The sequence below is a fragment of the Sylvia atricapilla genome, chromosome 9 (genome assembly GCF_009819655.1).
Source record: "Sylvia atricapilla isolate bSylAtr1 chromosome 9, bSylAtr1.pri, whole genome shotgun sequence".
Lineage (NCBI taxonomy): Eukaryota > Metazoa > Chordata > Aves > Passeriformes > Sylviidae > Sylvia > Sylvia atricapilla.
This window is the reverse complement of record NC_089148.1, coordinates 9,280,778-9,306,570: the sequence shown is the minus strand read 5'-3', so window position 1 is coordinate 9,306,570 and position 25,793 is coordinate 9,280,778. Positions and strand designations below refer to the sequence as shown.

At 50.4% G+C, this 25,793-nt stretch overlaps 1 protein-coding gene across 1 annotated transcript in view; it reads right to left on the bottom strand.

Annotated features, from left to right (window-relative positions):
• XPR1 (xenotropic and polytropic retrovirus receptor 1) overlaps positions 1 to 11,841 on the bottom strand; it is a 107,691-nt gene extending 95,850 nt beyond the window's left edge. The window contains 2 exon segments of the mRNA XM_066324741.1: positions 4,632 to 4,683; positions 11,545 to 11,841. Of these exon segments, the coding sequence (XP_066180838.1) occupies positions 4,632 to 4,683; positions 11,545 to 11,613 (121 nt within the window). The 5' untranslated portion in view covers positions 11,614 to 11,841.
• Between the last annotated feature and the right edge of the window lie 13,952 nt (positions 11,842 to 25,793).

Genomic DNA, 25,793 nt, shown 5'->3' with positions numbered 1-25,793 from the left:
TAAATCCAAACTAAAGATCTGTAGCTGTCAGTTAACAGGGCAAGGGCTTTACAAATGAAAGCAGAAACAAGGGTGGGATAACATGGGACACACTGCCAGTGCTGGCACTCTCAGAATGTCCTAAACTTGCACCTCTTGCTTTCCTAATCCACCACGAGTAAGCAGGTGACCATAAAGATTACAGGCACCAGCAGAGGATGTCTATCACCACTAAAGCTTTTCCCCTACCAGTTCACCTTGCCTTAACACCACCTCTTACTTTGGGGTTTGAATTCTACCCTGGAGCACCTGTACTCCCCAGCTCTACCCCAATACACCATTCCACCCCCACAGAACCATTGTGATCCTTGTTTGAAAGATGCCTCTGGAATTCAGGATTGGGATTAAGTCATTTCCACAGTAAGAGGATACAACAGGACGCTCCTGTACCATCTGATATTACAACAACAATATTTGTTTACGCAAGCATTAAAGGGAGGATAAATTTAAATACCTGAAAGGCAAATATTCTAGGAAGTAATATTTAGAGTGGCCTCTGCCCATTCGAGCAGATAACGAGGATGAATAATTTACAGCCTCACTTTTCATGTCCGTTGCAGCTGAGGAGGAGCTTGGGGAGATGCCGACACATCTGCTCACCAAGTGGAATAATCAGGAGCACTCCGAGCAAGAGTGGTCCAGTAACCTGTTTTACTTAGGTGACAAATGGAACAGGAAGCAGAGGGAGGACAAGAGAAAAAAAAAAAAAAGAAAAAAAAAAAAAGCACACTCCCAGTGAGGTCAGAATTTCATGCTTTTGCAGCACTGCACATTCTGCCTCAGAGGAAAACAGAGCCATGCTCGGGTTTCGCCTCTAAATCATCACAGATTCTTGCTAAGGGTATCTTAAGGTCAAAAAAGGGTGCCTGGTCTGGCTTTCAAGCCTTCCTGCTGTGCCACAGGGACTCAGGAGCTGTGAATGATATCCTGGGAGCACCATCCACTCATCCCCCTTGCTGGGGTAACAGCAAGCAGAACACAACAAACAGCTAAGGAAGCAAACACGCTCCAAAGAACTCTTCAGAAAGCCAAGCAAGTCTCACCCTACAGCTGGGAATCCAGCATCACTTGACGCCTCTTCCAGTGATGTGCACAGGATTGAATTAACAGACTGAACACTAATTTAGTACAGATGTTGCTCAGGTGGAAGGATGGTGCACCTTCCATCTGGGGATTGCCTTGTAAAAAGATGAGGAGCATCTGGAGGAATAACACGGGCATATAAAAACTGTCATTACAAAGGAGACAGATGGATGAAAAAAAAAAATGTATCTTTGAAGAAATTAAAGAAATTCTATGTGTACAGCTAGGAACCGCCAAAAAAGACATGCTACGGTCTGGAATAAGTCTCATGAAACACAGGGAGCCACAGCACCTTGCAATTGTGTGAGGGGACAGCTGTCAACAACGTCCTCCTACCACACAGCCTTGAGAGGTTTTGTTTATCCACCTCTATAAGGTTTTTTGTTAAAAATCACAGTCTGTTTTTTTACCCAAAAATAAGAAAAAGCAGATAGACAAAGATGTGATTCAATGTAGCACAGCGAGAAGTATCACCATACATTCATATTCACACAGAATAAACTGCACAATTTAGAGCCAAGATCCTCTTCCCAGCAGCACTTTGTCCACAAGTAGCACAAGCAACTATCCCTTGCAGAACTTAAAGAGTCATTCTGAAGTTAGGCTTTTTTACCCACCCACAAACAGAAAATGCCTAAATACAAACCCAAAGAAAGCTGTTTGTGATGGATGTCTCACCTATTACCTGCCTTGCCTATTATTTACAACATGCCTTGCTTGGATAGCACATTTTTTTCTTTGTTCTAAAGAATTTCCAAAGTGCTTCCAGCATTCTACTAAGCAATAGGAAGGATTTCTGTCTCTACACAAATTTTACTGACTGACATAGTAAGCAGCCTGCAGCAGAAATCTAAGAAATTCATTCACAAATGCCAGATCACACATCCAGCCGAGCAGAATAAGAACCAGGAACAGCCTCAGCTCTGCTGTACAAAACTCCCTTGTCTTCACAATCCAATATATTATCCAAAGATTAGCTTACAATTCATACAAGGTAAATCAAAGCCAACCCTGGAGCTCTGCAGCGTGTCTGTGATCACCGAGATGAATTAGCAAATGGATTTTAGTTAGACCAGTCTAAAGTGAGATTACATCAGGCTCATACTGGGAGGCTGGGTTTCAGCAGCACAGCCCTACAGTCTCTGTGCTAAGCTTAAAATAACGCAGAAGTATCCATTGCAAAATCCATATTAAACTGGAAACATGCAGGCCAACAGCCAGCCCCTGACAACAGCTACTGCATTTCCTCCCAAAATGCAAGGAACTTGCTCCATATCTCCTCTGGTAAAGATTAGAGCAGTGTTCTGGGCATGGCTTGTGTGCAGTCTAAACCTACACTAAACCTGGCCTAAAGTTTCTGTGAACAAAGGCAGAAGGGCTTGAAAAACAGATGGATGTAAAGCAACAGGGATGGAAAAAAGGCTTGAGATTCATTTCCAGCACAAAAGGTGAAGGAATTAGTGTAACTGCTCTCGACTTAAGGGCGAGTCAGGCAGACAGATTTAAATAGGAGTGGTTCAAAACAGCTGGGATTATATTCTCTACAGTACAGAGGAAAAAGACTCAACCCCTTCAAAAGTGAACAGAACATTGTTCTACTGGTGGAAACTGTCTTAAGTCATTGCTTTCCTTTTGTTGGGGTTTTTAAAGCATCAAAGGAGGCAAAAGCACAAGTTAAAATTCTACCAGTGTTTAAAAGAGCATAAACACAGTATAATTTTATTCTTTACCTCCTCTTGCTTTGCCAAATGTGTTTACACACAAGCATCTCAGCACACTACAGAACACCACTGTAACACAAGCGCTGAAAATAAAGAAATCAAAATGGTGAATTATAGCACTTGACAACAAGCAACTCAGGCCCACCTTGAAATCCTACACAACCCTAGCCAAGCCCAGGAAGTCACATTCCAACATCAGACTACAAAGTTCCATTAGCACACACACATACCATTCGCTCACACTGTCAATAATAAACCAATGGACAGAAGAGAGAGGGAAAAAAGAAAAAAGAAAAGAAAAAAAAAAGTCTTGTAATTGCTTCAGTCTTCCATAAAAATATTGCTGGGTTTTCAAAAACATCAGTAAGTTGTCTTTAAAAGTCACTATAGTCAGCCTGGTCTACACAGAAAACTTCAGTTCCTCTTACTCTTATGCTGTTGGGGAAAAAGGTTTGTGGGTGGGTTTTATGCAATTTTGCTACCTTAAAATAATAAAGCAAGACCTTCCTCTTTGCCGGTGTATGTTGAGTTTTCCAAACATAACCCACAGATTTTGGATTCTAGGACCATAACCTTTAGATACCTAGTTCTAGGACCTGTACTTTAGAGAAACGTGCGATTCTCTCAACAAAATAAGCTGGATGAGTTGAGTGAGCTACTAAGTGTCAGGTTAAATCTAAAAATTACACCTGCCTGAGCACTGCTTCCACAAAGTTTTCAGCTTGGAATGCAGTTCTGAAGATTTTAAGGACAGACTGCCCCATCCCATACAGACTCTCCTAAACTATTAATTATTGCAGCTCTGGTTTTAAAATTCTAAGCGAAGAGCAGGTGGAGTTGAGTTAATTTTTTTTTTAAAAATCACATTATATTAACTACGCCACACCTCATTTCCCAGTTCTAATCAACAAAAGGGAAGTAATTAATGAGCTAACATGAAGAGTGACCAGCATTACTGATGTTAGACGATTACACCAGCACTTGTTCACCTGCTCTAAAAATATACAAGAAGCCCAGAGCCGTGTTCAGAAATTAGTAAAATTAACTCTGCAATCAAAGTGAAAATAATACAGGTAAGGAAAAAGCAGTTGGAAATCCACATGAAGGGCAAGAAAGTCAGGAGGCAAACACTCTTCAGTGTTTAAAACACTCTTCACTCTACTTTAAAGACAACAAAAGCAAGAAAGATACAGAAAGTAAAACGCTCCATTAAGAAATTTTGCACAGATCATCACTTAATTAAACAAACTATTTAAAATGCAGTGAGCTTAATACCAAACACCTTGCTAGAATAATTTAGAGCAGTCAGAGGCAATAAACACATGCAAACAAGAAGATATACTCATGTCCACATGGGAGAGGCAGCACAGCGTTCAGGGAGGACACAGAACAAAAGGATGAGACTCTTCCAGCTCAAATCACCAGTAACAAACCAGGACCCAGTGTCTCTCCAGCACAGCTATCTCCCAGAGTGGCTGGCTCTCACAGGAAAACAAAGCTCTATTCTCAAGCAATGAAGAAAATACTTCCACCACTGAATGACCTTATAAGCCAGAGGAATCCAGCTGTTGCTGTCTCAAATTATACAAAGACATTTATTGTCCCAATGAAAGAGGACAAAGAGTTCTAACAATCAAAAATAGCATGCAGGCTGTGAAAGGCCAGGCATTTGCCCATCAGGATATTAAGTTCACCAATTTAGGAGGTCTGAGGATGGAAAAGTAGCAGGACTACGTGTCCAGAACCCAGTGCCAAGAAAAACACAACTGTGGGTTACAATTTGCTTACCTTCTATAGAAGGGGCCTGGTCCACAGCTGCATATAGCATCTCTTTCAAAGCCTGCAAGGGAGAGGCAGAGAACAAGGAACACAGTTAGTATTAAAAGAGAAAAAAAAATTACACTGTTTTGATATGCCTGTTTGAAAACAAAAGCAATTAAAGCCCTTTTATCCTGCAGACTGGCACAGAAATCTATGGTACGTGATGTCAAGGCTATCACACGTATTTCTGTTCACAAGTGAAACAGGTTCATGTTTACTGACTGCTTTGTCTAAAGCCTGTTCTCTTACTAATCTATAAAATTTATTCCAACTGTACACTTCAACATCTTCCTTCGGAAAAATGTTTCCCAGTTGGTAGGACGCTAAAGGTTTTACATTAAAAAAATGAAGAAATAACAACAAAACCTGAAGTGTTGCGTGACACAGAGGAGTTTGTCAAGGCAAATGGAGGAAAAGCAGCCTCGGGGACTTCCCATCACTGTTACATTAGGAGCACAAAACCACACATACATGCTAAAAGCTGAAGACAACACGATGCAGGAGATTAGGAAACCAAGGGTGACAGCCTTCTCTAGAGGTGGGAACTGAAGGGCAACATTAACACCAGCCAGAATTAATTAATGAATCAGGTTTCAGAGCCTGTAGGCACCATTGTCTGCCTTACAGCTCCTTTCAGGAAGGTCTCTTTTCCAGGGAGTTGTTACGGGGCTGGTATTACTCCAGGCACAGATTAAAGATGTGCTTACTCACATCCACATAACCTGAATTCAGATCAATGACTGAAGGAACTGAGTTCAGGGCAGGGTCACAATGATGATCAGAGGGTTGGAGCACCTTTGCTATGGAGACAGGCTGAGAGAGCTGGGGCTGTTCACCTGGAGAAGAGAAGGCTCTGGAAAGACCTTAGAGCCCCTTCCTGGGCCTAAAGGGGCTCCAAGAGAGCTGGGGAAGGACTTGGGACAAGGGCCAGGAATGACAGGACAAAAGAGGATGGATGCAAACTGACAGAGGGCAGGTTTGAATAAAATATTAGGGAAAAAAATTTTTACTGTGAGGGTGGAAAGGTCGTGGCATAGGTTGCCCAGAGAAGCTGTGGTTGCCCCATCCCTGGAAGTGTCCAAGCCCAGGCTGGACAGAGCTTGGAACAACCTGGTTTTGTGGAAAGTGTCCCTGCCCATGGCAGGGAGTTGGAACGAGATGATCTTAAATATCTCTTCCAACTCAAAATATTCCAGGATTTTATGAGTAACCTGAGCCATAATTTTAGAACTAGAAGCCAAAGGGAAGGACTTATTCCTACTACAAAGTGATTTGCTTATACACACCTCACATCTCAATGCCCATGCTGAACGGGAAGTACCCTCCTCCACCACCACCACCACAAAAAAACTGATCTTATTCCCTCACTTTAAAGCCCACAGAAATCTAAGACAAAAAAGTAATTCAGGTCTTCTCAGGTCCTATCTATTCTGTCTGATTCTCAACATATCCCATACTTCTATAAACCTGAAAGATAGCAGAGGCGTGTGTCCTAATGCCCCAGGACAAAACCTCCCAGCCTAAATGACAAATCCCCCAACACCCTCGAGGTGAAACCCTGCAGCTCAGCAGCTGAAAGCGCTGTTGTAACGCGGTGGTTACGATCCTGTTGGGTAAACACAAGGTCTAAAGGACAAGTCTGTTTATCACAAGATAGCCAAGGTGGCTGCTTACACCGGCAGCTCTGGCATCTCTCAAAGGTCTGGCTCCCGAGTCCACAGAGGTCCCAACAAAGGTCACTTGCATAATTGTTTTCCCAACTGAGCCACTGCTGGATGATCCCCGTTCCAGCAGCCCAGTTCTCCTCTACTCTTGGTGCTTTTCTGAAATTCCTCAGGAGCACTGGCCACTTCAGCCCCTTACCCCCATGACTCACTGGTCAGCAGCACATGATCTGCCTCTGCACACCAAGCAGTCAAAAAGTCTTTCTCCTTTTCCATCCCTGTTGTCATCCTCACCTACCTGTAACTTTTTCCATGATTTACGATCGCCTGACACAGGATAAACCAGAAGAGACAGCACATTGAAAGTCACTGTAGTAAAAACTTATCTCTTAACCCACCCAGGGGTAAACTCAGTGTAATTCCTCTCTCTGGCTTTATCAGTCATTTTTTAAGAAACAAATTAAAAAGGACAACATTGACAGTCCTGCACTAAACAATCTTGAAAGCTGAAGGTGTCAGTCGTCCCACAGACCTCTCTCCATGCAGACTGACATAGTACAATGTAGCAGCTGCAGGGCAGCAGATTTTGTTATTCCTTTCCTGACCTATATAAGTAAACCAATAACCTGAAAGTGAAAGACTCAGGGCTCCTTTACACCTAAACTATTTAGTCCTCTAGATTACAGAATTTTAGAACTATCGTTTACAAAAGTGATCCATCACTGTCAATGTGAAACACTTAAGAATTACTCTTTTTGCCCTCAAACTAAACAAAACTGGTTATTTCCTTGCTTTAGACTCTGCCAGCATCATCAGCAAACTTAAATACATATGAGAGAAAAAAAAAAGGCAAAAAAGAAAACATTTGAAAATGCAACCACCAGACCTTAACAGCCAACAAAATCAAGAACAAAAACCCTGAAACTCTCAAAAAAAACCCCTCACTGTTTTAAAGGAGTATTTCAAACCACTTAAGCTCCTCTAAGCTCGTCCGCTAACAGCCCGAAGGACAAATAGTGAAATAGCACAACAGATTTGTGTCAGGAGGTGGCAAGCCTGGGTGTGAACTGCCTATCATGAAGCTGGGTTTGACGAGCAGAATTGGCCACCTCCCAAAAACTGAAAGCCTGTTTCTGCAAGAGAGACTCTGAAGGCAAGCAGGCAACCTCAGCTACCAGTTTCCTCTCGCCCCAAGCTACTTCCTGCTGCAGGTGGTGCCTGGGAGAAATGATGCCTAAAAACTCAGCAACCTGGCCCCCTTCTGCCACAGCAAAAGGACTTAAAACCTAGGTTCTCTCTCAAAGAGAAGGGAGGTCACCTGCTCACACCTTTACCCATCTCTCCCATGAACTCTGCACCTGTAATAACTGTTCTGCTCCTCCTCCCTCCCCAGTTACTGTGATATCAAAGGTATTGTGTACTTTTTCTATAAAAATACCATCAGACTTCTGCAGACAAATAAATTCAGGCCAGATTAACTGCAACCAAACAGCCATCTGGCAACTGTACAAGTGAGTTGTACAGTTCCATCAGCTGGACGTGCAGACACACATTACACTTAGAACTCTGAGCAGGCACAGCAATGCTCTCCTCCTGAAAGCAATCCAGAGAGGGACACGAGAGCAAAAGAACCCAGGAGAGTTTGTGGATAAACAGAGGACTAACAACCCCAATATTTCGCTGCATCAAAAATGAGCATTATATGCAGCAGAGCACACTCTCAGCCAAAAAAAAAAAAAAAAAAAAAAAAAAAAGCATCAACTGAAATTCATGCAAGAGTCACCTGAATTTGTTCAGCACTATGTGGAAAGGAGAATTCAGTTGTCTGACACAAAAAAGTTGGCATTGTGTTTACTTTCGTGCTTTTCCTGTTTTCGTATTTTTTTCCAAAGGAACTAAAGGGTAAATTCATGGCCCAAAACTTTTTCAGGCAAAACATGCACTGAAGCAGTGTATATCACAGCTATAGTTTAACAGGCTACGATAATGTGACTCACTTTACAGAGGAAAATACACTGCCCAATCCCCGAAAACAAGGTGAGCAAACCTTTTCACTGCTGCTGCCAGGGTGAGGCACATCCACATCATTTCATGGATACTTTAGAAGGGGAAATTTGGAATGCAAAGCCAAACCAAGTCAGTCAAGGTTTGTGTAAAGCTTCACATTATTGCTGGCTCAGTCATGGTAGATGTCCTTGGGAAAAGCTGAAGGAAACAGAACAGCCTTCACTGCCATTTTCCCTCTTTTCTGTAAACCAAAGGCTCCTTCTCAAAAAGCAGACGTACAGCAATGGTCACCACAGAGCTTTTGCTGAAAGAAAGTAAGAATCTAAGTCATACCTATCAAAATATATCTTACTTTTGCCTGTTTACAGAAAACTAATAGATTTTTCTCTCCCTAAAACTCTCACCCTGACTACCAACCCTAAGCCCAAGCAACTTCCACACTTCCTTCAAGCACACTTAGAATATTCAAATTGATTATTTTTGGAGGGAAAGAGCACATTAACGGTAAGAAGCTTTGAGGACTGCCAATTGTTAAACACCAACTGAAAGCCCATTTCTCTTTCTGACCTTATCACCAACAAACTATACCTGGTCTGACTGGCAAAGCTCTCCCAGGCACACTCACTCCAAATCCCATCCAAGGATCTCTCAGGGTGCTTTTACCTGGGTGCTGCCACACTCCAGGAATCACCTGCCCTCCAATGGCAATAACTACGAATACCAAAGCAGAAAGTTGAGACACAGAACGACCTAGAGAAAGCAATTTCTCCATCATCTTTTAGTCCTTTCATGGGGAATGGCTTCAAACTGAAAGAGAGCAGGGTTAGAACAGATATTAGGTAAAAAAATCTTCCCTGAGGGTGGAGAGGCCCTGGCACAGGGTGCCCAGAGAAGCTGTGGCTGCCCCATCCCTGGGAGTGTCCCAGGCCAAGGTTGGACAGGGCTTGGAGCACCCTGGTCTAGTGGAAGGTGTCCCTGCCCATGGCAGGGGGTGGGACAAGATGATCTTTAAGGTCCCTTCCAACCCAAACCATTCCAGAATTCCGTGATCTTGAACGTGACACTCTGGAAACAGGAAGAATATTTTCAGAGTTAAAAAACCTACCCACCAAGATTTCTCACTTTGAAAGGGTGGTCACTGCTTTAATTAAGAAGGAAAAGACATAAACTGTGAAGTGAAGAAACATTGTAACACTATTAAATACACACACACAATGTTTTAAAATGTTACTGTGACATCTCCTGTAAGCAGCAGGGCACACAAGTAACACAGGCAAAGTTTAACCTCACATTGGATAATCAACACCCGGGAATTTTTCTGGACAAAGGAGTGCTTGGGTGCTTTTTGCCTCAGGTATAATCAACAAGTAAACGGAGGCAGTGCTGGGCTTTTGTGCACCGCACCCACACGACCACCAGTTACTGAATAATAAATGCCAGCCTATTCCATCACTGTAATATGCATGAGCAGGAGGCTGACTCACATCCAGCCAGCTGCAACAAGGCAAACAAAGAGTTTGAAAGTTATTACTGAAAGGGAGGGTGAGGTTTGTGTTTTCCTTCGCTCCACATTAAGCCGTCTATCCAAGGAGGTGATTACTTGTGATTAGAAAGGGTAACAACTTGAAGGAAGTTTTTACTGAAATCTACGTTTTAAACGGCGATGGAGAAAGGGAGAATGACATAATAATAGTGCCCTAGTTAAAACAGCTGAAAATTAACCTCCCGTAATGAAAACAGTGGCCGAGGAGCAGCAGAGCTCTTCACACATTAATCAAGGTGCCTTAGTTCACTGGGTCTCCTTCCCCTCTCTGCACAGCTGTTTGCTCAGCATGCAGCCACATCTTTCACCCTTTTATTTCCCCCTTGCCCTCCCCTCCGACCCACCTCCAAAGCTGCTCTTAAGGAAGACATCCAAGTTTTCTGTTTCCAGGAACAGAGGACAACTCTCACGGGGAAAACCCATCAGAGACATGATGCAGAACGAAGCTGGCCCTTTATTTTATCAAGACAATGGTTTTCCTCCTCCTCAAAGACTGATGGCATTATTTGGCCATCTAGCTCTCCACATAATTCAAGGAGATCACAATATTGTTGTAAAGCCAAATCCAACTGCAGCTTTTATTTAAACATCCGTTCCTCTGCAGTCAGGTAAAGGAAAACAAAGGAAGAGTGAAAAGGGCAGATATAAACTTTTCAAGCCCGACATTACAACAAAGCAAGCCAAGATGAATGTGGTTTTCCTCGCAAATGCAGACAGATTAATAGGGATAGTATAAATAAATTGCTATTATAGTCCTAGGGAGAAAATACAGGCCCTCAAACAATTACAAACGTTGCGTGGTTTTAACTGAGTCAATCAGTCAAGAAGTTTTGCTGATCACTGCTGCCCTGTAATCAGCTTCCCGTTGTCTAGATTTAATTATTACTTGTGGGAAAAGTCACCACTGGCACCTGCCACTTTTACTGCTGATGCTGAAATAGGAAATGGTTTTACTACAAACAACCACCTCCAGCTCCGTCCTGTTCAACCCAAGCCCAGAACCGGTGTGATAAATCTGAAACGAAGCAATCAGCGTGACCTTTAGCAGGCTGGTGCGATAAAGCCCGAAAAACGCTGTATTCTGCAGATAATTCACGATTAATGCCGCAGAACTTGGTGCAAACAGTGCTCGTAATAGCCCCGACTCGAGTGTGAAAGCGAGACGCAGAGCCTTAGTCAAAAATCATCATGAAGCGGGAGTTGATGGGGGTTCGGTGCCTTGTTTCGGGGGCTCGGGGGAGTTGATGGGGGTTCGGTGCCTTGTTTCGGGGGCTCGGGGGAGCCCACAGCGGTTCCGGTGGTCCCCGGCAGGGCAGGGAGGGCGCCGGGAGCTGCCCAGCCCGGCGGGATCGCCCTTGGCAGGCCGGCAGCCTCTCAAAGTCACGGCGAACCGGCGCCGGTGCCGAAGCCGGGCCGGAGGTTCCCGGTGCCGAGCGCCGCACCGCGCGTGTGCCCCGACCTCTGTCCCCCCGGCAAGAGGTTACGGGCGGTAATTAACTCATTAATTAACGAACCGGACAGCCGAGCGGTGCCCAGCGCCGCATCCTCCCCGCCGCGGCGGACACACACACACGCACACGCCGCCTCTCCATCAGCACCGCCCCGCGGCACGGCGGGCGGCGGGAGGCGCGGGGGCCGGCGCCCGCAGCCCTGCCCGGGGCCGTACCTCATACTGGATGTACTGCTTCCTCCACTCGGGGGTGATGTGCGCCGCGAGGTGCTCGGCGAACTTCATCCTGCCGCCGCCGCCGCCGGCGGGCCGGGGCCGCGCTCGCTCCGCGCCCGCAGAGCCGCCTCGGCGGCGCCTGGCTGCGAACGGGCGTCGGTAGTGGGGGGCGGGGGGGGTCCGCCGCCACCGCACATGGGCCCCCGCCCGCCCGCCCGCCCCGCCACTCCTCGGCCCGCCTCGGGCCTCCTCAGCGCCGCCCCGCCGCTGCCGCCGCCTCCCCGGCCGCCGCCGCCGCCATGTTCGCCACCGCCTCCCGCCGTCACCGCCCGCAGCCAACCGGCACCGGCACCGCGCGTCCCCGGCACCGCCGCCCGCCCACCGCCGCGGGGCGGGGCCTACGCCCGGCACCGCCCCGGGCCCGCCCGCCCTCGGCACCGCCGCGCCGCCGACACGGGGCGGGGCCTCTGCCCGGAACCGCCCCGGGACCGCCCTGGTACCGCCCCGGTACCGCCCTGGTACCGCCCAGTACCGCCCCGACACCGCCCCGACACCGCCCCGGTACCGCCCAGTACCGCCCCGCGGGGAGGCGCCGTTCCCGCGCTGGCCGCCGGGGGGCGCCGCGGCTCGCGCGGGTTTGGGGTCAGGTTTGGGGCCCGAGAGCGTCACCCGAGACCCCCGGGATGGCCGGGACAGGGGATGGGAATGGGGATGGGGATGGGGATGGGGATGGGGATGGGGATGGGGATGGGGATGGGGATGGGGATGGGGATGGGAATGGGAATGGGGAATGGGATGGTGAATGGGATGGGGAAGGCAATGGGAATGGGAATGGGGGTGAGATGGGAACAGGAATGGGAATGGGATGGGGATGAAATAGGAGTGGAATGGGAAGGAGGTGGGAATGGGAAGGGAATGTGAATGGGATGGAGGTGAGACGGGAAGGGGATGGGGATGAGATGGGAAGGGTATGAGAACGGGATGGGTATGAGACAGAAATGAGAATGTGAAGGGTGTGGGGTGGGATGGGAAAAGGGAAGGGAAAAGGGATGGTGATGAGGTGGGAGTGAGATGGGGTAGGAAGGGAATGGGATTGGGAAAGGAGTAGGATGGGGTGAGATCAGTGTATAATGGGACATGGATGGGATGTGATGGAAAGGGAATGGGGTGGAGATGAGGTGAAACGGGAGGGAGTGGGAAGGGGACAAGTGGAGAGAGTGGTGTGCATGGGGGAATATTAGTGCCGGGATAGGGAGGGATCAAGGAGAAGAAAGACAGAACAGGAGTGAAGATGGGGTAAAGAGCAGGAGAAAGTGCAGGAAAGGAAAGAGTAAGGATTGAGGGAGGAGAGAAGCTGGGCTGACAGGGCACAAAAGATCAGGAGAAAAGGGAAAGAAAGAGAAGAGGGGAAAAGAAAGGAGGAGGAAGGGAAAGGGAAAATTTTCCAAAAGTTGCATGATCTCCACCACCTTTGCCCATCAATTCTGTGCACACCCGAGCTGGGACAGGGGGAGCAGGGGCTCCAGAGCAGCTCTTGGAACAAACGCCCCTGCACGGGAACAGACACCCCTGGTGCTGGGGATTTGGTACCCACTGGGGCACGGCCTGAGAGACCAAATTGCAGCCAGTTGGAATGGGGCTGCAGCCCTTGGTTTTCCCAAGGATTCTCAGTGGCCCTAACCCTGTCCCTCCTCAGTTCCTTGGGTTTGGGGATTTGCTGCGTTTGGGATTAATTCTGGTTTCTTTCAAGCCTCCCAACCTTTGGCACAACTTCGGGTGACAGTTTCCAGTTTTTCCCCACCCTCACAGGGCTGATCCCATCCCCGCCGCCACCACCAGGTCCCTGCCCGGCGGCAGCTGCTGGAGCATCTCTCCCCCTGACACCCGCAGGGCTCGTTTGCTGTGGAGATTTATGGGGGGTCCTGTCGCAGGCCCGTGATTTGCGAGGGCTGAGACTCGCCTGGCAGCCACAGCGGCGCTCGCCGATACCATCTCTTAATTATGTTCGCAGCAAAACCCTTTAATGAGCAGAGCTTTAGTGCCCTTCGTGCGAGACTCCCCGCACAGCGAAGCCTGCCCGGCGCTGACCCCGGCACGGGCCCGCCGCCGTGTCACAGCTTGACTCACATTTCGCAGGTCACCAGCTCTGCAAAGCCGCACCTTGGCGGGCATCCGATAACATCGCCCGGGGGCTGAGCCCGCTCCCGCCGCCACCGGGATGTTACCGCTTCGAATGCTCCCGGAGATAACTCGCAGCGAGGTGGGGGGAAATGAAAGGGGATTAAGAAATAAATATTCTCTTTGTTAGTTGTGGGAGGCATTGCCTGGAATACGTACTGCGATGTATAAATGAATCGATGTCTTCTGATAACGACAGCTGGGAAATTTCGTGGTGGGAAGTAACCAGTGATTCCCCCGCACAGGCACTCACAGGCTTCTCTTTATTTATTTTGTATCAATAAATGATTTTTTTTTTTATCATTAAACGAAGACAGATGGTAACAGGGGAGGCCGAGCAGAGGCTGGGTTCTTCGCTCACCATTGCCCCGTGGAAGCAGCTCCATTCAAATATCAGATTGGCAAATCCCTGCCTCCCGTTATCAGACACCCCTTGGGACCACACTTAGCATTCTAGTGTTTCACTGCTCTGCTGGGACTTGGGGCTTTCCAACTCCTCCGAAGGTTTCAAACCCCTCAGCTCTGCATATCCAGGCTTGGGGGAGGAATGCAGGAAGAGGGAGAGGGCAAGGAGAAGCCTGAAATGAAAGAGAAAAGGCCGCCACCCTTGCCTGCCTCTACTGCCTTCTGCCTTCAGATGGGTGGAGGGCAGGAAGGGGGAATCCTGGCAGCACTGAGCAGGGATGCTGCTCCCGAATAATCCTAGTCTTGGGTTTGGATCTCAGTCCCCACAGCTCGAGTTTGGATCCCAGTCCTTGTTGCTTAGGTCTGGATCTCACTCCCCATACCTCCCTTGCACCAGGCTGCCACGTTTTCCTCATCTCCCTCTCTCTCTTTTTCCAGGAAAGTGTTTGCATTGTGATTTCCCCCGTGCTGTTGTAATCAGGGGGAAAAAAAAAAAAGAATCAAAAATCATAGAAGCAATGTTATTTGCATTTTGAAACCAAGCAAGGAGAAGCCGGAGTGGGCTTTCCGCCAGTGCAGTCTGGCACTTGCTTTGTTGGGAGCATATAGAATAATTTATAAATAGCATGGTGGGATTTTTTTAAAATATATAATTATACTTTTAAAGCTCCTGCATCGCTGGGGAAAAGGAGTCTTCAAAAAAGGCTTTAGAAAAAAAAGTCTTGCCGAGGGAAAATTTGCTTTACTGGCATTTATAAAATCACAAAGAGGAGGGTTTTCCATCGCAGGAGACAATGCAGGAAACCCATGGACCTCCTCCCCAGGAAAAAGGATTTTAAGATGCTTGGATATTGGGGGGCTCAGTTTGGCATGGGAGGAAATGCTTTAGGAGCACGACCTTCCCTGGCCCCATGAGCAGAGCAGGATGTGCTGAGCCTGGGCCATGGGGTCGGGGGGATTGGTGTGATTTACTAAATTCCCTTGTAATTCAACATCAGTGGGATCTGGGAAGATAAAGTCAACTCTCCACTAAAAACAGAAGAAATAATGTCCAATCCCAGGGTTTTGGGAGCAGCAGCATGTCCCAACCTTGGTGCAGAGACAGTGGAGTCATCAGGAGGGGCAAAAGCTGCTCTTGGCATTCTTCACTGCCCTGTCCTGCCCATGTGGTGATTCCCTCTCCAGAGGGACTACCAGAGGCTTCACTGCTTGGAAAGGAAAACAGGGAATAAATAAATAAATACAAAGTAAATCAAGTCAGGAACAAGTTTGACGTGGATCAACGAGAGAATTGAGTAAATCACACTAAGAGATGCTGCCCTGGCTTCCAGGATCAAGAGAGTATCAGGCCTGGGCTCAGACACCCCCAGCACCCTCTGGCCAGCCCCAAGCCCCCCGATCATCCACCCCATCGACGGCTCCTTCTTGAGGAACGGGGTCAATATCTCAGATTTCCCAGTGCAAAAATGCACAAATCCTCTGGCAGCCTGAGCTGGAGCTATTGATTTTTCTCACATTTTCCCTCCCCGCTGCCAGGGGATGAGGGTGTGATGATGAACACAGGAGCTGGGGGGTCCCAGACCCCAGGGAAGAGACAGTGCACCAGGTCAGACTGGAAGCAGGCCAATCCACTGGGACATGTCAGGGTGTTTATACAGCCAGGTTAGCTGCCTGCAGAAAGTTCTTTTAAGCCAGGAGGAGCAGTGGCTTCCAGGACATAATAATGCAGTGGATTGATCTGATTCCGGTGGCAGGAATGTTGATATCCATCCATCCTCTTCCAAGCACTGCCCTGGCAGCTCCTGCAGATTTTCCAAGGTGGGTAAGATGATGCTTTCATCCCTGTTTCAGGATGAGACCTGCCAGGCGGGGCAGTGCCTTCTTCTGCCTTGGATGCATCAGGGTCAGTTTACCCACTGGCTGAATTTGATCCTTTGGGACTTGAGTCTGTCACAGAGGTGGATTTAGGACTGGAAATTCCCAATAGGGATGGGACAGCTCATGCAGATGTGGGTCTGTGGGCAGTAACCATGGCCTGCTGGGTTTGCATATCATCTGCCCTGCACTTTTCAGGGCAGGATTTTTCCCATGCACTTCTCATCCAGTGTCCACCTGCCAACATTAAAAGTCCCAACGTCAGGCAACAATATTGTCCTGACTGGAAGCCCACCTGGAGATTTGGTTGCTGCTCAAACACTCAGGGATGCAGATCCACGGGGAAAGAAGCAGCTCCCTTTCTCCAGGAGCATGCCCGGAGCTGGGAGCTGAGCTGTTTCTGCTCTGGGTGACCTTTCCTGGGCTGACTCACGGCCACGAGCAGGCGGCAACTCCTCGCGGCTCACACGTGTCCCCTCCGCTCTGCTGAGGTCACAGCAGCATCCTGCCTGGAAACCCGGCCAGAAAATCTGAAATAACCCATCCTCCCAGGCCGTTCAGTGCCCCTACCATGTGGCTTCCAGGAGTGCAGCGTGCCCTCAGAGCCAGAGGGATGAGCCCCTGGGAGCTGTGCCAGTGCTGGCTGGGCTGGGGACTCGCTGTGCTGCCTCAATCCGGGAGCAGATGGGGGGTTTCACGCCCTTCCCTGGTGTGTAAGTGATTGCTCCTGGATGCTTTCCAATCCGCATATATGTGCCTGGTTTAATTTATGCACGCTTGCTTTTGTGTGAGAAGACAGCAGCTGACCAGTGGTTAAGAAAACTGAACACCCTGAAAAGGTCTAAAATTAGAGAAGAAATAAGAGCTGCTTCCTCCAAGCCCCAGAGCTGCCTGGGCTGCTTCCAGGAGAGCCTAGGAAGTGCCTCCAACCTCCCTGATCCAGCCCCAGGACTGCCCACTGCTAAATCTCCCTCCTGAAGCTGAAGGGAACATGTCCCCACTGTACCTCCCCATGTCCATAGGATTGCCCCACCGTGCTCTGGGGCAGCACAGACCCTTATCCCTTTGGGATGTTTTCCAGGGGACAGGGACTGGTAAAGTGCCAGGTGGCCTTGGGACCATTCCTGTCCTGTTTACCCCAACCTCACTTGCCTTGTTAAACATATTCCTGCCTCCCCATATCCCTGACTGCTGGCCCTTTCCCAGGGGAATACACCACATGAGGGGAGTGAAGGAAGAAGAGCAGCACCCACCAAACAGCAGGAAGGGAGGTGCCCTGGGACAAGAAACCCATGGAGCTGCTGCTGCTGCTGCTGGGTCACACAACCAATGCCACCATCACACCAGAGTCACAGGAAACATGAGAGCTTGGCATTTCTCAGTGCATCAATGCTGCCACAAGCACAATTAAGAAGCTGGAGGAGCCCCTCTTTCCTGTGCCACCCCCGTGACACAGACAATGACCGTGGGCATGCCATGTGAGTGGTCCCACTGGGAAGAGCAGCCCATGTCCAGGTGTGACACCGTGAGCTGGTGTCACTATATGCTGGAGGACGTGTCACTGCAATTCTCTGCACTAAACTTGTGTCCCATATCCAGCATGTCAGTAATGGCAACAGAAAGCTGAGTGCCAGCGAGCTTGAGGTGTGTGGTAATAGCTGTGGCAGAGACCTCTAAAGCTGGCTGGATTTCCCAGGGGGTTTTGGAAATCCTGACAGAGCTTTGTGGGTTTTTTAACAACCTCTGGACCTTATCAAAGTGCACAAAAGGCCACGGGCTTCCTATTTGCAAATGCTGTGGTCAGAGGTTGTAGCCAGGTGGGAGTAAACCTCTTCTCCCATGTGACAGGACTGGAGGAAATGGCCTCAGGTTGCTCCAGAGGAGGTGTAGATTGGATATTAAGGATAATTTCTTCACTGAAACGGTGGTCAAGCACTGGAACAGGCTTCCCAGGGCAGTGGTAGACTCAAGGTCCCTAGAAATGTTCAAAAAAAGTGTGGATGTGATGCTTAGGGACACGTTTAGAGGTGAACAAGGCAGTCCCGAGTTAATGACCGGTGACCTCATATGTTTTTCCAACCTTAATGATCCTGTGGTTTTAGGAAAAGAGCAGCTGCTCCTGCCAAACCTGGCTTGACCCTGTCTAGCTTGAGCCCTGAGCATCCTTAGGGTGTCAGCTTCTGCTGATGTCCCCAGTGGGTTTCTGGTGCCAGATGTTGTCCTCCAGTCTGCTGGGACATCTCCTGGGACAGCATTAGGTTGGCTGTTCTTCCCTGGAGGGTCTCATTTGGCCTGGAGAAGGAATCACATATTTCAGGATCATTCTCAGGGCTGAGTGTGAACCATCCACAGGTACCATAACATACAGCTCCAGGTCCTGCAGCCTCAGGACAGATGTCAGACCAGAAAGAATAATTTAAAGCAAGTGAGGGCGTGTCCCAGAGGTCCTTGTGCCACCAGGGCAGAGGGCAAGGGCAGCACATCAGGTGGATCCCCATCCCAGCTCTGGACTGAGCCCATGCTGGGAACTCCTGAGTCCTGCTAGGAGCAGAACATCTCTGATCTCCAATGGCAGCAGTGGGCTGGGCACAGCCTGGCTTTGTCCTCACCACAGAAGTCAGCCCTGGAACAAACAACACAAATATGGATCCCCCTGGCACTTGTCAGTGCCCCCAACAATGCCAGCAGGTTTGGCAAGGGTCACCCTCACAGCCTGAGACCCCTATGCCCTGCAGATCCTCTCTGTCTCCAGACATCATAATGATTTTTATAAGCCTGGCAGGAATTAACCTCAAACGCTTCCCTTGCTAAGAGGGAATGGGCAGGGGCTCTGACAGCTGGGCTCAGCCCCTGCAGGGTGACATGGAGGGGACACTGGGTGTCCCCTTCCTCTGAACCATCCCAGCCTGCCCCACCAGGACACTGCAGCCCCAGCTGTACCTGCTCGGTTTTACAGCCCAAACCAGCCATAAATCCCCCTCCAAAGAGCTGGAAGGTGTGATTGCTTTTCTGTGGTGCAGGTTTTCTCTTGCTTGACTCATGGCATCACGTGAGGGAAATCTCTAAGTACGAGTCGGGCTGGAGCCATTTATAACGGCAGCACTGTGATTGTTGCTCCTGACAGCTGCAATTACAGGCACTCCCTTCCATCTCGGCACTCTGAGGGAGAGCGGGGCCCGCACCAGAAGCAGCTTTTCCAGAGCCGCATCCCTGCTCCAGTGCACCTCGTCACCCACAGGCAGTGCTCAGGGAGGGAAGAATGTGGGATGGGGGTAAGCCCCGGTAAGGAGGGTTTGGATAGGGATGCAGGATGGAAAGAGAGCTCATCAGCTGGTGTTCATCTCCCTGGGCGGGACAGGGGATTCTCCGGGGCTCTACAGGGATGAACAGCAGGTCCAAGCACTCACTGGGGAGAAAACCCTCCTGGTGGCCCTGGATGAGCTCAGGGTGGGGTGCAGGGGAGGGCAGCAGCCTGGCAGGATCCCTGCTGGGCACTTCTTTCTGATGCCACAGACTGGATCTCCTGCCTGTGGGGTGTTTGGCTGCTCAGCACTGCGGGGCCACCAGCCAGCTGCCAGGGAATTTGAGAGCCGGGCACCAAAGGGATGCAGAGAACCCTGCCTGGGGAGATGGAGAGGAAAATGAGGGACATCCACAGTCTTGTTGTGACAGGGCAGTGACAAATAAAGCCATTACTCACTCAGTGTGAGCCGAGGGGGAGCTGACAAGAGGCAGGGGAGTGTGGAGGTGGCAGCCCAAACTCAGCTGGGCTTTCCTGCTGAACACCTCAGCTCTGTCTTCTCCACACAGTTTCTGGGGAACTGAAACATCCTAATTGAGCTAAATTTCATCATTATCCTGGTGAAAACCCCCACACATAAGAAGTGACTTTTTCTTTTGCTCTTTTCAGTGAATAACACCATGGGGTTTGTTTCACAGCTAAGGGTTCTGCTGTGGTTGTTGTGTGGTGATCCCATCACGTCCTGGGCAGCCTATTCTAGCATTTGGCAACCCTTTTCTTGAAGAAATTTTTCCTAATATTTAACCTGAACCTCTCCTAATACAGTTTGAAGCTCTTTCTTCTCATCCTGTCTCTTGCAACCTGGGAGTAGAGACTGATATCCACCTGGCCACAATCTCCTCTCAGGGAGTTGTGGAGAGCAATAATGTCTCCCCTGAGCCTCCTTTTCTCTGGGTCTAACAGCCACAATTTCCTTCTTAAAAAAAAAAAAAAAAAAAAAAAAAAAAAAAAAAAAAAGAAAAAAAATAGAAATAGGATAGAAGAAGCAGGAGACTGAATAAAATGAAACAAAAAGAAAGATTCTTGTGTTTGCTTCACACAAAACAAAATGCTCTAGGTCAACCAAAACCCAAACATCTCCTTTTCATTTCCATTTAGAAAACAGAATACAGACAACATTCCATCTGGCTGCCCCACACCAAAAGGACTTAATGCTGAAATATCTCTCTCCATGGAAAGATTCACTATTTGCACAGCTCCAGCTGCAACCTTTGAACCTCTGGCCAGTTTCTGTGTTGCAACCACACTGGTGCTGATGTCAGCCCAGCAGGGCTTCAGGCATGCTTGGGGATCAGTGCTCAGCACCTGCCAGGGGAGTTTTTCCATCAGTGTTTAAGAGGTTTAATGATATGCCAGGAGAAGGCAGATTTATGCAGGTCTGAGGGGGGTTATGCATTCCTACTGATTTGTATTCAGTGCAGCGCAGGAATTTATGGAAGGAGGGGATCGATGTTTTATTGATATCTAAAAAACCTATATGATGGATGTGCTAATTGCACATTTTTTCTCCCAGGCTCCCTTTATTATACACAAATGAATGGCTCTGCTGATTTAACAAATGCAGGGAAAATGTGCAAAGGAGCCAAACTCCTTGGAGTTGATGCATGAGAGGGGAGCCTGGCTAATGCCAGGGCAGAGACCTCAGTCCTTTGTTTAACTCCTTCCCTAGCCAGAATTGAATTTTGGTTTCCTTTTGCCTATGACTCCATTTCCATTTCATGGAAATCAGGGACAGGGGGGCACAGCTCTTGCAGCCACACTCTGGGGTCCTGGCTGCTACTGCAGGTACTGGTTCCCAAAAATACTGAGCAGGGAATTCGGTGAAAATACAGGAAAATACAGGAATAATACAGTGCATTTACTGTGCCTTGCTTAGAGGGGACACACGGGGGGAGAAGGAGCAGGGTTTTCATCTCCCTGCTAAAGCAGTGAGCGTTAGCAGAGGAGAGGGGCAGCACTCAGTGGTTGTCTCCTCTCCTCCCTCTCCCACTGCAGGGGTGAAGGCGAGCCAGGTGCTGTGATATGTGTAGCAATACATGTAAAAAAATCAATATTCCTTATGGAAATCACAGGCACACACTGCCCTATGACTGCCTGATGAGCCCAAGCCCCACGCCAGCTCTCCTCTGCTCCAGGCAGCGAAGGAGGATGGCTCTGCTCAATGCAGAGCTCTGTGCTCTGTGGTCTGCCTTCTGCACTAGGCATGCGGGATTTGGGGAGCCACCAGAGCAGGGAAAGGACCTTCTGGATGCAGGATTCAGAGTAGATACAAGAGGTGGCAGCAGCATGGAAAAGAAGGTGGGGTAAAGCACAGAGCCCAAAGCATCACTCCGGAGCGCTGCCTGCTCGAAACTGGCAGCACAGCTTGGGTTTTCACAGCGAGGACTTTGTCATCTTGGGGGCCAGGGGAAAAGTTCTCAGCCATTAACCTCATGTTCTGCCAAGAAATGGCTTTGGCAGGCAGCTGCCACCCACGCAGCTCCAGGCTCCACACGCAGGCGAGGCACGAGGCTGCTTGGCTTTGACAGGGTTTGGTGGTGCCCTACAAGGATGTTTGGACTCAGTCAGGAGTGAGTCCCTCTCCGTCCCTCCTGTGCCCCGGCAGGGGAATGGTGGGAAGCACGATGGGGAGGAGGGTTCTCCCCTTGGGACATTGCTGCAAGGACCAAATCTCCCAAAAAAGTGATGAGGGAGACAAAGAAAAGGAGAACAGCAGGATGAGAATGTATGCAATGCAGGAGCTCAGGGGACAGGAGGGGACATGTATTAAGCAGAGGAGCAGCTCTGCCCACAGCAGGGGTGACATATGCCAGGCTGAGGTGTGTTGGGGACTGTGGCACAGGAGGGGAATGCCACTGTCTCCCCGTGCCACTCTCCCTCGGGAGCCACACACATGCCCAGCCTGCTCCTCCTCCAAAGGCAAGTGTCTCCCACCGTAAATGGCACGCTACAAACAAACTGGCTCTTAATTGTCTCCTTCTCCTTTTGTTGTGGAAAAAAAAAAAGAGTAATCATAGCTTAGCTCACAGGGATCCCTTCAGATGTTGCTTCCAGTCTTGGTGTGTGTGGTGGCCTCTGCCCTCTGCACAGGGACAATGACAGCTCTCCAGACTGACCAGCAGGATGGATATGATAATTATGCAGAGATATTTTTTCCCTGCTTGGCACTGCTGGTCACAGCCTGTTATTGTGTCTTTGCTATCCCAGCGTGGGACTTGGGGCAGACCCACACACGCAGCCTATGCAAGGGCCCTGCATGATTTGGTTTTTTACCCCTTGGTCCTTGTAATGCTTCTGGTTTTGTGTGCTCTGCAGTCCAGGGCTGGGGGAATGGACCGAATTTGACCTGGCTCATCCTGGGACGACTGGGGGTTCTCCCAGCCCTGCACCACCCCACGTTTGCAGGGGGTGTTTGGTGCATCCAGCACAGGGGCATTGGCGCTGGGCTCCCATCCTGCCCTCTCGCAGGCTGCTGGGAAGCAGCAAGGACATCGGCATCATCCAGCAGAGCAGGAGCAGCAGGTCTGAGCCCAGCATCCCCATCCTCAGTGGTGCCACGCCAGGCTCCCAAAACCTCCACGGGCACCTTACATCAAACCTGCTCCCACGCCTGCCGGAGCGAGGGAGTGGGAGGAAGGATCAGACCTTTAAAAGTCACTCTTTAAATTACAAAAAAAAAAAAAAAAAAAAAAAAAAAAAAAAGGCAAGGAAAAAGTGAAAGAGAGCTGGTAGGAGCTGCAAGTGCTGTAGAGAAGAAACCCGGCGTGGCAGGGAGGACTCTCTCACCATGGAGACATGCGGAGGCCGTGCGCTCCAGCTCATTCGCTGCGAGTACTTTCCCCGACCTCTTCAAAGCGCATTCCCCGCGGAGCGCCGCGAGGTCGGGCCGGGCGCTGCTGCCCCGAGCCGAGCACGGCTGGCCCGGCTGGATGGAGCCGAACGGGGCTGCTGGGGAGCGGTGAGAGGACGAGTGCATATAAATATTTCAGTCTGTTTACCAGGCTGGGTCTTAGTCAGTCATGTATGCATATATATATATTCTTTTTTTATTATGATGATGATTTTTATTTTTAATTTGCTATTGGCAGAGCCAAGTTGGTTCGGCCTTTTTCCCCCTTCCCAGTTCAAACCAGAGCTTCATCCCCCCTGTGGGGGTTATAGACGATCAGGGTACCCTTTGTCCGCACAGAAAGCTGCTGAGGGAAGAGGGGGGGCTGGCAAGCACTTTTCTGGCTCTGGCACAGCTGAATCTGCCCCCAGTCTGGTACTGAGCAGAGGCTGGGGCCCCACTGCCCCACTCAGACAAGCTGGGATGCAGGGATCCCCTTGTTTTCCATGGAGGGCTGTGGTGCACTTACACTCATCCCACTTCAGGGACAGGGACAGTGCCATGGTTTGGTGGCCCTCCATGGCTATGTTCAGGTGCTTCAGTGGTCATAGAAGCATCGAATATCCTGAGTTGGAAGGGACACACAGGGATAATGGAGTCCAACTCCTGGCCCTGCACAGCACAGCCCCCAAACACCCATCATGTGCCTGAGAGTGTTGTCCCAATGTTTCTTGAACTCTGTGAGGTTTGGTGATGTGACCACTTCCTTGGGGACCCAACCACCCTGTGGGTGAGGAACTTTTCTCTCACATCCAGCCTAACCCTCACCTGACACGGCTCCATGCCATTCCCTCAGGGCCTGTCACTGTGATGTTCCAGCTTGCTGCCTTGGCTATTTTGGGGGCTTTTTCCACCTCTTAGAAAAGCCTCTGACACCCAGTGACACTGTTAAGAGAGTAAGAGCATAAAAGCCAGCCTATTCCTGCCTGTCATGGAATGCCTTTTTTTTTTTTTCCACAGCTCCTGCATTTTCCTCTGCAAAGCCCCTGGATGGAAAAATGGGTGCATGCATTGCTCACAGGCTGCTGAATGGAAAAGGCTGGCTTTTTTCCTCTTACTCTCTTCACAGCCTCACTGAGTGCCAGAGGCTTTTCTTAGAGGTGGAAAAAGCCCCAGCACAGCCAAGGCAGCAAGCTGGAGCATCACAGTGACAGATTCTGAGGGAATGGCATGGAGCCGTGTCAGGTGAGGGTTAGGCTGGATGTGAGAGAAAAGTTCCTCACCCACAGGGTGGTTGGGCACTGGAACAGGGTCCCCAGGGAAGTGGTCACATCAGCAAACCTCACAGAGTTCAAGAAACATTGGGACAACACTCTCAGGCACATGATGAGGGTTTGGGGGCTGTGCTGTGCAGGGCCAGGAGTTGGACTCGATGATCCCTGTGTGTCCCTTCCAACTCAGGACATTTTCTATCCTGTGGGTGAGTCGGATGTGGCTGGGAGACACCACACGGAGAGACCACGGCATGTGCGGGAAGCACCTTCATCCTCATCCGTCACCCAGTGCCTCGGGGTGACACAGGGACCCCAAAATCAAACCCCCAGCTCGCAGCCCCCCCAGCACGGAGTGGGCCGGGGGCTTTGGGGTGGTCAGGGGCTCCCCGGGGGACTCGGGGCTGCCATTCGCCGCGGCCGGGGCTGGAGGAAGGAGGGAGACGGCACTCGACAGCTGCGCCCAAAGACACCGGGATAAATATAAACCGCCTTTGGGATGGCTCTTGGCCGGGACCCCCGGGCAGGGCAGGGTCACCCATGGGAACCCGGCATCGCATCCCCGGGAGGTGTGTCCCGGCAGGATCCCGGCTGACACCGGTCCCTGTGTCCCGGCAGGATCCCGGCCGTACTGGGCTCTGTGTCCCGGCAGGATCCCGGCCGTACCGGGCAGTGTGTCCCGGCGGGATCCCGGCCGTACCGGGCAGTGTGTCCCGGCAGGATCCCGGCCGTACGGGGCAGTGTGTCCCGGCGGGATCCCGGCCGTACCGGGCTCTGTGTCCCGGCGGGATCCCGGCCGTACCGGGCTCTGTGTCCCGGCAGGATCCCGGCCGTACCGGGCAGTGTGTCCCGGCAGGATCCCGGCCGTACCGGGCTCTGTGTCCCGGCAGGATCCCGGCCGTACCGGGCAGTGTGTCCCGGCAGGATCCCGGCCGTACCGGTCCCTGTGTCCCGGCAGGATCCCGGCCGTACCGGGCTCTGTGTCCCGGCGGGATCCCGGCCGTACCGGTCCCTGTGTCCCGGCAGGATCCCGGCCGTACTGGGCTCTGTGTCCCGGCAGGATCCCGGCCGTACCGGGCCCTGTGTCCCGGCGGGATCCCGGCCGTACCGGGCTCTGTGTCCCGGCGGGATCCCGGCCGTACCGGGCTCTGTGTCCCGGCGGGATCCCGGCCGTACCGGGCGCTGTGTCCCGGCAGGATCCCGGCCGTACCGGGCAGTGTGTCCCGGCCACTCGCCCCGCACTCGCCGGGATGGTCCCGGAGCGGCCCGCGAGTGCCCTCCAGTGGTCCCGGGAGGAAGAGAAGGAGAAGGAGGAAGGTGATGACGAGGAGGAGACGGCGGCGGCAGCCCCGGGTCGGGACCGCGGGTGGCAGCCGGGCGCAAAGGAGGT